Here is a 15,889-nt window from a genome sequence, read left to right as displayed (position 1 = left end):
TACATTTTACAACATCTCTTGGTTGCAGAAGTCTTGATGTTATTTTATTTTCCAGTAAGACTTGATTTAATCTTCAGCTAGTTGATTTAATCCTCAAAGTTCTGTTTGCTCTTGCCAAAGCATCCTGATTACCAAATCTTTTATGCCAATAAGGTCCAAAGTACTCTCTGTCTTGTGTGACCCAATAGTAGGTGAGTGGGAGTTCTTTTATATAAATGAAGAGAGAATAATGTAAAATTTGTGATGAAAATTTGCAGTGAGGCAGGAATAGTAAATACATTAGATGTGACGCCAAACAGAAAAAAGTTGTATCTTAACACCATCAGTGAAGATAGTCACATTAAAGATCATCACTGAAATAAAGTCAAGATGGTGTAGAGTTAGTAGCATGGTGTGAAGGTTATGGACACCAAGAGAGAAGGAACAGTCAAAGAATAGGTGCATTCATAGTTTGAAAGAGAAAAACTCCCAATCCTAATTTTGACAAGACTTGTAGAATACCTTGCAGGTCTCACAGCAAATGCTTTTAAAAAGTCTTTTGTTTCCAAGTATGCCAATATGTTACAGGAAAATAATATATTAAGAGTAATAAATAGTAAAAAATAATTATTATTGGCAACTAGAGGCCTATTAATACAATATCAGAAGCATCTAATAATTTTTTTAAAAATTCTGTCAAAAGTCAGTAGTGATAAATGAAGGAGAGAGTAGGATTCATATGTGCTTATACTTAGATCATACCAAACTAATCTGATAATTTTCTTTGACAAGAATATGTCACATAATTAGTAAAATAATAATGGAAGAGGATTAGTCTAGGAACTCAGATCTGAGAAGATAAAGACAAAGGGGAAAAGACAACAATGAGAGAGTGACAAAGAGAGGTGTTGTACTGGTTCTAAAGCTCTGGTTTGTGAGACAGAAAATAACATGCCCAGGCAAAATGCACCGATGGTGGGAAGTAGAGAAGTGCTGACACTAAGGGGTAGTGTGGTAGCATATAGAAAGCTGTGAATAGCTTTGAAGACTGAAGAGTGAAATACAGGAATATCTTCTAGAACAAGCTGAGCAGTCATAACTTGTAGGTTAGCAGCAAAATTCTCAAGTAGTTGACTAAAAATAGGAAGGAAAGCTACGTGTACCACTGATGATCACTGGATGATGGCCACCGAGTGATGATCACTGAGGTATTACCATATGTCTGCCTAAATCAGTGTGGCCAGCAGGTTGAGGGACAGTATTTGGCCCTGCCGCTTCACTCTCATGAGACTCCAATCATGTCTGAGGTTTCCAGCCAAGAAGGGGCATGGACCTGTTGGAGCAAGTCCACCAAGATGATTAAAGGGATAGAAAATCTCTTTTATGAGGAAAAGCTAGGAGAGTTGGAACTGCTCAGTCTGCCTTTGGGGTGACCTAATTGTGGCCAGTACCTGAAGGGAGCATATGAGAAAGATGCAGAAAAACAGTTTACAAGAGTATGTAGTGAAAGAGCAAGGGGAAAGGATTAAAACTGACAGTAAGTTTAGATATTAGGAAACTATTTGCTGTGAGGGTAGTGAGGAACTGGCGCAGATTGCCCAGAAAGGCTGTAGCTGCCCCTTCCCTGGAAGTGTTCAAGGTCACGCTGGATAGGCTTTAAAGCAACCTGGTGTAATGGAAGGTGTCACTACCGATGGCAGAGATTTTGGAACTAGATGATATTTAAGGTCTCTTCTAAACTATTCTGTAAAGCTATGACTGTGATCAGAAGATTTTGCATGGTATATAGAGAGATAAGGAAAGTGCTAGATGAGAATCTTGTGAAAACTCTGCAGCTTTTTGTCATCCAACCCTAAGTGTTTCATGAAGGATAGAATCAATGTGTCATCAGTATATAGAAGAACAGTGAAATTGGAGCAAAAGCTGCAGAGACTTTTTGCACAAGGACAAGTTTTCACATGTGCGAGCATGCATTTCAGTATGTAGGGTTCAGTATGTAGGTGAGAAACAAGGTAAATTGATCTAAGCATGGAGCTAAACTGCTTTTGCTGTCCAGATCAGTTTAGGCATCTCTTCAGAGTACTTGTTGTGAAGTGGCTCAATTAATCCTGAGAAATGGAGCCTGAGGGACAGTACTACTGCTTTCCATAAATTCATGATAGTACAAACCCCAAGGAGGAGGAAACTCTATGTAACCTGGTAAACTTACAACAGACATAAAGACAGTTGGTTTTCATGGTCAGTTTATACTGCCCATGAAAAAGTGCAGGCTGGAAACTAGAAGCAGATCTCAGCTAGTGAAGGAGTGATGTTCAGATATAGCCTACCACTTGGAAACAGCAGTACAAAATACTCTTCATACATGTGATGGTATGGAACAATCACAGTCAAATTATTAAAAGTATAAGCCTGCTACTTGAGCATTTTATGGGATTATCAATTAAATAATTTTGGGTCGGCTCTGATGTGGTTGTTTTCAGTGCTGGCCAAATGCCAGTGCACTCACTAGAATGTGCTTACTTATTTTTTTGTTGTGAGATTGGATTAGGAGGAAGGCTAAGCACACTCAAAACTTTAAATGGATATGAAGAAAGCTTTATTAACACTGACTAAAAGAAAGAACATTAAGAATCAGAATAAAATCCTTAGAACGCTTTTCCTCCCTCTTACAACTTTTTCTTTCTCACTAACAATGTACAATTAATTCAATTTATTACTCCTAGAACAGTCTTTCTTCAGTTCACTTAGGGAGAGAAGTCTCTCTTGTTAATTTATGGAGACTGCTCCCCAAGAAAATAGTTCTCTCATGGTTTCTCATTTTCATGAATAGCACCCATCCAGAAAATCAGCAATTGTGAAGTTCTTCCCATTTTTCACAGCTTTTCTGACGGCTGTATTTATGGGCCTTATCAAGTTATGGGGTACTGTTTTAAGGATGAGCTGTTCAAAAGAAAAAGTTCTCTTTATTTGTCTCTGAGATCATCTTCATCTCTGTGAACAGAGGTCTTCTTCTCTCCCTGGTGGGCTTTCATCATTCTTCTCTCTTTCTGTTCAAACTTCTCAACTTCACAGCTATTTCAAGGTCTTTTTATCAGACATGGAGGAAACTGCTAGCAGCTTCTCTTAGAAAGTCACTGCTGTTGAGTGCCTCCAATATAAAACCACCACAACTGTTCACCTTGACAAGTATGAGGAAAAAACATGTTATAACTTCAGCATAGAACTAAATACCAGTATATAAAGATAGAAAAGGACTATTTAAACTGTAAGTTCTCTGTAAAAAGAGCTCTGGACAATTGATATTATAATGAGCATATATTTTAAAGATCCAGGAGGGAACAACTTTTTCTAATAGATGGCACATATTTTTGTTATTAAAGTAATAGGTTCCTTGTTATAAAAGGTTGCAGCCTATAGTTACTAAGTGAGGCACAGAAGACATGGGGCAATTAGTCTAAGGAGCACTTTATTGGAAAAGCATATTTGTTGGTTTGCGGGGATTTTTATGTTATTAACCAACTCTTATTTGTAGCTTCCAACCAAGATACAAAATAACAAAGTCTATGAATATTTTATATTTTACTTTTTTTTTTTTAATAAATACTCTAAGGCCACTAAGTACAGTGAATTCTTAGCTGAGTGATTACTCCAGCCATATTGCTGCTTTGTTCCTTTATGAAAAGTCAGTTTCTATCAACGATAGGCCTTTTTTAGCACATATTTTGGACTCTGTCCATTGTTTTAATTGGAAAACTGTTGATATATATATATACTCCTCTTTTTTAATGTGCAAAACCTTATTTTTCTTGAAGCACAAGAGAGTGTTAGGAATTATAGTTTCTTGGTTATAAATACAAAATGCTTTCAAACCAACATTCAGTCCAAAAGGTCCAAATTCCAGGACTCCATCAGTCTGCTTTTCTGTTTGCATCCCCTATTTTACTCTAGTCTAGCAGTCTGTCCTTGATATATGCACAAGTCTTCAGAGAGCAAAAGGTTATAAAGTCTTTCCACTCAGATGCTTGTTGTCAGTAGAAGCATTTGCTCAAGACTTAGACAAATTACTATTAGTAGTGTTTGAGAGAGCTGGTGGCATGGGATTGTTTTCACAAACAGTTCTTTTTTATCCCTCATGGGTGGCAGCTAATGCAGACATATTTCAATTGTGTGTAACCCACTCCAGATGATGGGATTTGTTTCAGCAGTGTCAGAATTTGGCAAAGACCAGTCTTTATTAATCTGTGTGTTAACCTCTTAATAACTGAATGATTATGTGGCTATGATTAGATGCCAGTTTCCAACAGAAGCTGATAAATACCACATAAAATATTGAACATGCATTTTTTTTTCTTTAGATTTTGAAATGCAGGTCATAATTATTTTTAATCCACTAGTTCCCCAGTTGCTCATTGTTATTCTTCAATTTCAGGTGAGGTATTATAGTTTATACATTATACTTATAAGGGTACTTTTATGGTAATGAGACTGTGTAAGGGTTACTCAGTACGATGTAAGTATTTTGCTGTAAATACATTGTCCACATGTATCCCACATCACTTAATTAACTTTAACTTTTTTACCTATCCTATCTCCTGATTTTATGTACATAAAATCTGTCTCCAGAGCCCATTAATTTCTGTTACTGGGCTCTTGGTCAAAAAAGTAGTATTTTTTTGTCAGGCAAAGAGAAAATGATCAGCACAGTGAATTAATAGAACCTTTCTTTATGTGAACACTTTAACACTTTTATGAATTTTGCTTGTAGAGCCATTTCTTCTGTAAAGAAATTTACAGAAGACAGACTTAAGTTTGTGAGTTGTGTTTTAATTTAAAATGCTATGTTGAAATTGTCTAGCTGCATTCATTGCAGTCAGAATACCTTTGTTCCTTAGACAATGTATTGGCTACATATCCAGCCAACATATAGTCCTTTGATATTTGGCATGTTTGTGGAAAAAAACCCAAATTGTAACTGCCTTGTAAATGTGAAATCCTGGTATGGTATTAGACAAAGGAATCGTTGCTTCCTTCCTGTTGTCCAGTATTGCTATATTAGGGGCTGAGGTATTATACTCTTACATGTCTGACAGCCTGAAGACAGTAAATGCCTTGAGTTTGTTTACTTGATAAAATATCTGGATTTATTCAAATCAGAAGTTAACTCTCTTAGTCTTAGAGAGGAAAATCTGTACCCCAGTTGCAAAACCCATGTCTAATGTTGCATGGGAGCAATTTTAAACAGTAAATATTTAGTCTCTCTGTAGTCTTTTTATGTAAGGGTGCAGTCTGTGGAGAGGCCACTGCCTGAACATTCTCACACTACTTAAGAAGTTACACATGCACCACCCAAGACTGTCACTGCTGGGACTGGGGTCCCTTTACAGCAGGCAGCTCCAAATGGCCCATGGGTACCTCTCTTGACTCTTTGCCTACACATACCCTCCCTCTCAGGTGTGCTTCCTCATTCTTCAAGCTTGACCCTTGGTTTCCCACAGCAGTGTGTCAGGTGTCAGATTTGTGGGAAAAAAAGTCCTTTAAGAGTGGTGCCAGCACTTACTAGCTGGGAGAGAATGGGAAATTAAAAAGCCCTAATCTTCTAGATAAACATTATCTAGCAACAACAAGAACATCAGTGCGGTATCAATATTATTTTCCATTCCAGCCAAAAATACATCTAGGTATAAGACCACAGTTTGTCAACTAAGGCTTCAGCAAATCCAACTGGTTTAGGGGTCAACAATGTTTAAGTATAACTTCTTTTGGGTGAATTTTAAATGTCCAAGATATCTTTCCTGAGTCTCTGAAATAGTAATTTAGTGTATGTTTTACTTCCAAACTAATTTTTTTTACCCTTACTATTAATATTAAATTAATTCTGTTTAATTCCAATATGCATGTATTCTTTTTTCTTCTGACAGGTTTCATTTCTGGCCTCTGCTTACATGAGCCAGCATATCTCAGAGGAAAGCTGCATTGCCCTCGCATCTGTTACCCATTACCTTTACCTCTGCCAGTTCAGCTGGATGCTTATTCAGGTTGGTTTCTTAGTCCTTTTTATCATTTACCACAGAACACCTATAAAAGTAACTGATAGTTACACTATATTTCTATTATATTTTAGTGCATATATATACATGTCTGTATGTCTATATATGAGAGATACAGAACACTGAAATTCAATGCTACTAGAAAGCCAAAACTTTAGATGACTATTATTAAACCTACAGTAACACAATTCCAAGGGTAAATATGCAAACACTATACAGACTTTTTCCACTCATTTCCATTACAACTATTAACCCTCAAAACAACGAAGAATTGTCTCAGAACAAGAAAGAATTATTTTTCTTACTCTTAGGAGTTTTTCTAAACATCTCTTATTTGGTCTTTTGAAGCAGTCTCTTACAGGTAAAGTGTAAATGTAAACTACACTGTAATTTGTTGAGTCAGTGGCATCTTAGTCATTAAACTTGTATAACATGACAAACATACTTTCAAAGTATGCATTAAAATGCAGAATATATGTATTCATAACTATTGCCAGAATTTTTTGTAGAATCATAGAATCATTTAGGAGAAGCTCTAGGATCATTAAGTTCAACAGTTAACTCAGTACTGCCAAATCCACAACTAAACCATGTCCCCCCATCCTTTTGTCCAGGCTGAACACCTCCAGCTCCCTCAGCCATTCCTCATCAATCTACTACTCCAGACTACTCACAGCTCTGTTGCTCATTTGATATATTATAGAGCAGTAAATGGTGGAAAAAACAGTTGAACTAATATGGAACTCCATGAGCAATCAAAATAGTTATAGAAAATTACTAGTTGTAAGTTAGTCAAAGTAAAACACTATGGGGTTATTAGAAAAAATACATTATTATGCCCTCATTTAGAAATGTTTATTTAGCACTAGTATTTGAGCTAAGTGATTTATTTTTCTGTTATTTTAAGAGGATTTATCCCAAGCACATTTATTATAGCATACAGCTTTATATATGCAGCTCCATATCTTACCATACAAATCCTCCAAAACACAGGCTGTCAGACCAAACCAAGAATTGCAAATTAGGCTACATCCAAATGCCACTTTCTCTCCCAGTAATATTCACGTGTTATATAGCTTTTTCTTGAGATATGTCAGGGTACTCATTGAGAACCCTAGCGGCCTCTCCAACAGTTCTGCTGTGCTCATTAGGCTTAGCAAGCTACATGTAGATGGCCTCAATAGGGAAATTTGTTTGCTTGGCAAATTATGTTTTTGTCAGTTAACTAATCTAAATTATTTTGTTAACTGTAAATTATATTCTTCACAGTTGCTCATTCACTTTATTCCTAAATTGCTTCAGAGCTCTTCACCATTTGCTAATTTGGATGAAGTGACATTTTTATTTTTACTGGGATGCCTCAAGCTTTGGCAGCTCAGCATTTCATTCTGTGTTATACATTGCATTAAGCTGCATAAATTACTTATAATGGCAGTCAAAAAGTTAACTGTTAACAGTTGGTCATTTTTATGTCTGTAGTTTAAATCCAGTGTTACTTTTTTTGAGTAGACTTTGTTCAAATCCTAAGAACTTGCATAATACGTTGCATTTAATGGAGCCTCTGGCCTGTGTTAAACATAAAGGTTTTTCATGGAAATCTGACAGGACAAACGTGCTTAAGAGGGAATCCATCAGCCTGCTGTGTGATGAGCTGCCAGGACTAAAACTCAGAATGAAGATTCTCCTTTTTGTAGGTGCAGGCCTTCATCTGAGAATAATTCCTGAACTTTGAAAAACCCAAAAGGAAAGAAATAATCTGAAATACAGATCAACCCAGTCCTCAGCTACAGTTTGCTCCTCTTGGCTGGGAATAGGTTTTGGGTTTATATATCTCATTATGGAGTGAGTAAGCTATATCAGTGCATGGGAAGGAGTGCTGAGTGTCCTCATCTCTGTGTTGAATTGATGACAACTCTAGAAAAGCTTGTGGATCCAAGGGGAAACCAGATTGATTTGGGAAGTCTGGATGCTACTGCTGTTTGAACAGCAGACTTAAAAGTCTGGGAAATTAATGTTTGTATTTCTCAGCATAGTATACTTTATATACATTACTTGATTTGAAAAGCAGAATTAATAATGTATTTTTACTTAAATGGAACTTAAATACTTATGTCTGGAAAAGAACAAAATACAGGAAAATATTCTATGTCCTTTGTACAGTCACTCTGCCCTTTATGAGGCTGCATAGCATAGTGCATATGCTTGATCATTGACTTATGTTATACAAATCTGCAAGTGGCTGCCTTGGTCAGAGGATACAGAAATGGGTCAATGTGGTAATCAAGTACAAGCACCATGCAGGTATTTGAAACTGAAACATCCACAAAATCCAGGCAATTTTAAGTGATCAAAAGGTGGTGGAGCATCATTTCCAGGCAACAAAACTCTAAATAAAACACAGATTTAACAGTACAGTCGGACATTGAAAGATTTTTTTCTGAGGTCCAGATCAAAGATCTTCACTTTCTAGACCCAGGATAACTTCCTTACATTTTTTTTTGTTTTGTAATTTTTCCATCTTCCGCAAAGTGCTAGGTATAGTAATAATGCTTAACATTTTGTCCTATGTCAATGGTCTTCGTGTTTTAATTCTTCTCTTTTTAGCTTCTCATATTGGTACACATATTCATTACAAGTATTTCTGCTACAGATGTAACTACTATTCATATATTGACTGAAATGTAAGAATGGAAAGGATCTCAGAGATCACCTTTGGCATCAGGACAAAGATTCCATCAAATCATCCTTGCTTGTCTGTTTGTTCGTCTCATTTTTTTTTATTGTATGGTCTTGTTTCTTGCTTTTTATAGGGAGAAGTCACAGAAAGTTGATAGCATTACCCAATTTTTAAAAAGATGAGGCTTTCTTAACTGCAGAAGAAAAGGAGTAAACAAGGTGCAAATGGCTCTTTATGGGCCTGAAATATTTGCCTTATATTAATGTCAGACAGCCAGAGGTCTTCACCCTGACAAGTGTCCCTTTGTACAGATGAACAGCATAGATCTGTATTTTCAAGCATTTATCTTAAGAGCAAACACTAAGAGTGTCTTTCATCATGACAAGGAAAGAAGTTTCTTCTCTTAATATTCTCTAATATGTTGCAAAAAGTACGTAACAGGAAAAAAAATTAAAAGCTGTCTATTCAGGTTAAAAAAAAAAAATCTGTAATTTTCAGTTGCCAATTCTGACACAGAGTAAAATTATGGAAAAATATGATTCTTTGTGCTTTCTTGAGCTATTGCTAGAGTAAATTAAATCAACAGTGGAAGTGTCAATTCAACAAGCAAACCAAAGTGAAAGTCATGAACTTGTTATCACTCACACCTGAATCTTTCTCCTACATCAATTTAATGGCACTTTAAATATTCTATAAATTTGTCAGACTTGTAAGGTGTTTACTGATCTTAAAGTAAGTTTGCTGCCTTTTATTTTAAGAATAATTTGTAGACTGCTTAACAGCTTCAAAAAAGGAATTATATAAAAGCATACAATTATTATAAAATGACACCTCCAACTACTTGTAAAAAGAAGAAAGAAGGAAAATAGAAGTTTTCCTAATGAATTGGAAATTATTTATTTAAAATATTTTGCACACATTGTTTGCCAGTTATCTGCAGATTATCACAGGTGGTGGGGCATTGGAATGGGTTGCCCAGCTTGCTGAGTTGTGACTACTTCTTCCCTGGAAGTGTTCAAGGGCAGCTGGAGATGAGACTTTGAGCAACTTTGTTGTCCTCGTCTAGGACCGGTATTCTCCAATTTAGTGCTCCCACTGAATCCATGCACTGCTCTCTTGCTCTCAGCCTCCCCCTCCCTCTGCCCTGCAAAGATCGTGGGTTGAGATAAGAGCAATGTGCTGGAAACAGCAATGAGATAAGGGAACAAACAGTACAACAACAATACTGAGGGAGGGGACAAGAAGGAGGTGAACAATTCACACAGCACCACCACCACCCAACTGCTCCCTCAACCACACTACACTGACCCAGAAAAAACCTCTTCTCCCTAGAAGAGCTCCTTCTTCCAACCCTCAGCAGTGATGGGGGGTGATATAGGATAACCTCTGGGTCCCAGCCATGGCTACTGCATAAATTAACCCTGTTCTGGCTGGCAACAGGACACTGGTCCAGTGAAAAATGTCCTATGGCAGGAGATGGGGAATTTGGTGGCCCCTTCCAACACAAAAAATACTAAAATTTTGTAATTATCACTTAAGATCAATGAATGAATAATTAAAAAATTAAATAAACATGTCCCAGGTTTGAGAATGTAATTTCCATTAATTGCTTCATTTTAAAAGATAAAACCCTTCACTAAAGTTCATATTGTCTCATTAGAGTGTTATGTGTATAAACAATTATTTTGCATTCTATAGCAGAACAAATCATAACTTGCCCATTTGTTCTTCCACCTGAGCAGCTGGAAAATGGACTGTACATTTTATTCTTCTGTTGAACTGGTAATTGTTGCAGCATGGCAACAGGAAAGGATTTGCTAAAATTAGTTCCTGTATTATTTAATTGATTACATTTTGAAACATCAAAAGGGGTTGAATATAAGAACTACTAATTATCAAAATACAACTGTGACTGTGCAGAAAATGTGGATAATCCAACCTCACATCTTTACAGCAGCTGTGGTGTTAAGTGTTATGCTGTGATAAATGAGGTGAGATAACTAAATATGACTAACCAGACACAGAACAAGGACATGAGGTATGATTTCATAGAAAGCAATTTCAGTTGGGTGACTGAAAACATTGGGTGAATGTTCACCAGATTGTTAGAATTAGTAGAACCAACAGTCCCTGAGTGTATTGCATATATAGTTTAAGGATTTTGCTGTCAGGAAGTTCTTTCAGTGAGGCACCACCTAGCCAGCACTATAAGGGCATGTAATTAAAGTGTGTTTATTGATCTGAATTGACAAAGAGAATTTTTAATTAGTTTTCAGTCCCACAAAAAAGTGAACAGAACAAACAAATCTTTCCACAAGCTGTGGAATTTTTTGTCCAAATACAATTTTCATCTGTTTAATGTTTTCCTCCAATGCACATCCAGCAATGGAATTAATAGTTTTTCTGTGTTCTTTCAACCTACACAGGATACTTGCAATTATGTGGTGGGATTTACCTGTGATCTTTTAAGGAAAATAAACTTTGCCTTTGTTCATTTAGCACCAATCACCAACCAAAAACCAAAAAAGACATCATAGTTATTACATATTAATATAATTATATACACGGGACATATCTATGAAATCTCATTCTCTTAAAAAGGCATTTAAAACAGTTACTAACCTTTTTTAAACAAGTTGCTACCATGCAATGTGCTTTATGATCAACAAGAGAAAGTATTGCATATTCATACCATGTAAATCACAGAAAAAAATTTGAAATGATAGGTACCTAATGAGACCTAATAAGGTTAACTAATGACCTACATAAGGAATCCAGAAACAACTAATTAAGCATTTGAATGTGAAAATTAAGCATTCCTCAACAAAGGGGTAGACAAGCCAGGTGCTGAGGGAAATATGCAAAATTTCTCTCAATAAAATAATCATGTTGTGTTGTCTTGTCACGGTATATGAATTTTTATTTATCCTTACAACAGATAGCTGAAAATGAAGCATGTAAATCAACATTATTATATGAAACCCTTGTGTAGACCATAGAGAGAGATTATTATGCTTGGGTTAGGATTAATGAGTTCCTGAAGGTGCCTATCCTGTCTCCATTGACTAACAAAACATGCTTAAAGGCACAAGCTCAAATTAGATACCTTATATGCAGAAAAAGACAATTAATCCCTTTCACACCTCATATAAAAGGCCAGAAAATAATGATATAGCATGCAGACCTGTAGGTAGTATAACATTTTGTAGTGTAAAAAATGAAGTAAGTGAAGAAAAATTTTTCAAAAACATTTTTATTATGGATAGCTTAGTTGTTTATTAGACAGTAGTGTGTAGATGTGCTTTAAAAAATGCTTACACATGACAGTGTTTCTACTATGAACATCTTGAAGAAAATTCAAATATCCAAGCAATATGTTAAGTATTTTGTTTTACTTGAAGAATTTCGTTACTTGTACTACCAGCTCTTTCAAGGGGTTTCAGCTATTCCACTATATTGATTCATATAATGTTTTAAACAACATTTTACTGTTTGATGATGAGTTGATCATAACAAAACACAGATTGTTTTAGAGATGCCTGTATTCATTTATTTGCTGTTTTTTCTTAAACTGTTATGCATATATTACACAGAATCATAGAACTGTTGTAGTTTTAGGGGTACCTTGAGGCTGTCTAGTGCAAACACCCTACCTCAAAGAGCTAGGGCAGATTGCCTAGGACCGTGGCCAGTTAAGGACACTACTCCACAACCTCTCTGGGTATCTTGGTCCAGTGTTTGACCACCTTCACAGTAACAAAGCTTTTTCTTTAATGCAGATAGAGCTTCTTGTATGTTAATTTGGGCCCATTGTCTCTTGCCCCACCACTGGGCATCACTGAGGAGAATGTCTCCCTCTTCATCACTGACTCGTATCAGATGTTTGTACATATGGATATGATTCCCCTGAGCATTCTGTCTCCAGGCTGAGCAGCCACAGCTCCCTCAGCCTCCCCTCATGGGAGAAGTTTTCCATCCCTCAGTCATTTTTATGAACCATTGCTAGACTTGCTCTATGTCTGTATTGCACTCCTGAGTCCAGAACAGGATCACAGAGCCATCAAAGGAGCTTATGTGTTTCCTACAAGATACATAAAAATATTAAATGCAGATTTAGAAATACTATATGCCAGTCTTCTATGAGAAGGTATGAATATCTAGAGGAAAAAGTGACTTTTGCACCAAAAGGCTATTTTTACATCTCAAAAGTAGTGTTCTCTGCCAAACAGGGTGTCTCTTTTTCTATGTTAGTCTAATTCTAAATAGTTATATAAATAAGCATATTGTTTTTATAATGTCTTTTCATTACTTAAGGAGAAGAAGTGGGGACAAAGTATTTCTGTTGAATAGTGTTTATACATGCACCTGCGCCGGGGCAGAAATACGCTTCATTGTGACCTTCAGAGTGATTCAGTTTTTGGCATAGTTTATAACAAGCAAGCCTACTGATTGTTTTTGTGCTTTATTCTTCAGGCAGTTAATTTCTGGTATGTCCTTGTGATGAATGATGAACACACAGAGAGGCGCTATCTGCTTTACTTCATTTTGAGTTGGGGGCTTCCAGCTTTTGTTGTTATCCTTCTTCTAATTACCTTGAGAGGAATCTACCATCACAGCACAGCACAGATTTATGGCCTTGTCTACAGTGATTTGTAAGTTTTTCCTTAAAAAAGCATGAACTAGACATTGTATTGTCTATTTTCATTTCTACTTAATTTTCTTCCATGTGGAAAGTCATATATAAGCATAGATAACTGTCATAATTAAAACAGTATATCTTCATAGAGCCAAATACATTTAAGTGGAGATAAATATTTTTGCTCTTTCCTACCTTTTTTTTCTTCTGGCATCTTTTCTGGTGAACTTAATCTGTTATTATAGTTCTTCTAGGGTATAAGGATTATATACTTATTGATTTTGTATCACAATTAGGTGCTTGACGTGCAGAAAAGAATAAACATACACCTTCTTTTTAAAATGAATGTACAAGTTCTTTTTATGAAAACATCATATGACATTGCTTTCAGGGTAGATCCACAGCAGGAGAATATTAATTCATCTTTAATAATAGAGGAATACTGTGTGCATCATTCCATTATAAGAGAACAAAATTTAGTGTTGTGTTTTTTGTCACACCAAGGGAAATCCTGTGAGAAGTAGATACTTGAATTTCATACTGATGTTTAAATATATGCAAATGTATATATATATTTATACACACACACACACATGTTGCCTTATAAATATTATTTGCATATACATATCTGTGTGTGAATCTGTACTGTGCATGGTAAGTAGCAATACCTGATTTTGATGTAAATGAGTTACATTGGGTACCACAAGTTCTGTGACCACGTTGGCTGAAGTTTAGTCTGACATTCAGACACCAGCTCCATTCAGAAATATAACTGAGGTCCGCAACAAGCCATTGCTGATACTCATGTTATATCAGGGAGTGCTCCGTAGCTGTATACCATGCCATACACATCAATATTTCTTCACAGAACATTTATTTTTCTTTGTGGTAAAATACTTTGTGTATAGTAAACACAAGGAATGTGTGTAACAATCAAGTTCTCCAACTGCAGCCAAACTGTGAGTTGATGGTGTCATTATGTAGTGAAGCAGTTTTCCAGTTGTTTTCTTTCAATGTCCATGACTTATTAATTGGAAAACAAGAAAAACCTTACAATTCTGATATAATTGTTAAGTAGAGGAAAATTACTCAGTCCAACCCATTGACCAAATTAAATATAAAACTTTTCCAGCATTCTATTACAGTGGGGAAATGCCAGAAATCATCCCAAGCTTAGTGAATGTGCAGCTTACTCTATCTCAGTCAATGTGAACACTCTCAGAGATATCTGCAAGAATTTTCACAAATAACATCAATGCTAATTCCTGATTTGAAGAGTACTGTAAGGCTTGTTCTTATTTATACAAGACGACTTTGAAAACAGAGTGTAGAAAGGGAATAGATTGAGCTACAGCACTTTGTTTGCTTTCTCTAAGCCAGAATGCAGTAGTGGAAAAAGTGGCAAGGAGATATTCAAATCCAAACTGATTGCATACTGACTTCAGAATCAGCCTCAGAAACGGTTTGAGAATGGTAGTATGCTGGTAAAAGTAACAGAAATAGTGAAGCCTGTGATCCTAACTGTCTCCTAAGTGATCACTCTGTCAAGCAACTCATTTTTTGTTCTTAACCAGTATGCCATCAACACAATTAATAGGCAATAGTATAGCTGTGTTTAGAAAAATTCATCTTATACTTGCACTGAACAAGTTTGTGTTGTTTTTTATGCTTCAAAGGAAGTATTAGGATAGAATTTCGCTCCAGATATGACAAATTCTACACAAAAATGCCTGTATTTTATACTGTGACTCCTGCGTTGCAGTATAAACCAGTAGTATATTGTTGATTACTTTAATAATTAGCAGTGTTTATATATGGTATGAACTGTTATCTCTTTGGCATTGTGTGTGTTTTGGGTTTTTTTTGTTAATACTGGTAAATTTGTCTGTAGAAATGCCACCAAGCAGCATTTTGATTTTTTAAGGTTGGAGTTCAGTGATAAGTGAAAGACCTAACTGACACAGAAGGGCTATTTCACTCCTCCCTTTGGTGATTCCCCTATTGTTCAGCTGCAAAGGTTGAAGTGTCTTTGAATAAGACTAGAAAAGGTGCTGATTCTGGACAATGTTAAGGTAGTTCAAGTTTTTTTTATAACATCTTTTAGAGATTTGGGAAATCTCTTGGGTACAAGAATGTACCCTAGTCCAGTGAGTGTAGTATAATTAACCTTTAAACTCATGCTTGGGAACAAAAGCTGGTACTTGTCATTCAACAATTCTGGCTTCTGATCTCAGAAACAGATGGCTTAGGGCAAAGCTTGCAAATGGGTGTGGTTCATGAACTTTCAACAGCACTGAATTTTTCAGGGGTACATGAGAAATTAGAAAGCTACTTTACTGGCAAAGATTTCTATTTTAGCTCTTCTATTTGCATCTTTGTTCTGTAAGCCTTAGAAAGTGACAATTGACCAGGATGAAACTGGAGAGAGCTAGATTTTATGTAATTATTCAGATTTCTCTTCCTTCTCACCCTTCCATTGCACTATACATCTCTTTGTCAATATCTGCAGTTTGAATTTGCCTCCTTATGTTTTTCACCATATTAGGTGAA

General features: G+C 35.9%; 1 protein-coding gene across 8 annotated transcripts in view; it reads left to right on the top strand.

The window, feature by feature from the left end:
• The window catches only part of ADGRV1 (adhesion G protein-coupled receptor V1), a 253,088-nt gene that overhangs the window by 170,279 nt on the left and 66,920 nt on the right, over positions 1–15,889 (top strand). For all 8 annotated transcript variants that reach the window (XM_085566958.1, XM_085566953.1, XM_085566955.1 and 5 more), the window contains 2 exons: positions 5,898–6,014; positions 13,177–13,355. In XM_085566958.1, coding sequence (XP_085423084.1) covers positions 5,898–6,014; positions 13,177–13,355 — 296 coding nt within the window. The remainder of the gene's footprint in view (positions 1–5,897; positions 6,015–13,176; positions 13,356–15,889) is intronic.

Source organism: Lonchura striata, chromosome Z (genome assembly GCF_050655825.1).
Source record: "Lonchura striata isolate lonStrDom1 chromosome Z, ASM5065582v1, whole genome shotgun sequence".
NCBI lineage: Eukaryota > Metazoa > Chordata > Aves > Passeriformes > Estrildidae > Lonchura > Lonchura striata.
Note: the sequence above shows the minus strand (reverse complement) of the source record. Positions and strands in the feature narration are given on the sequence as shown.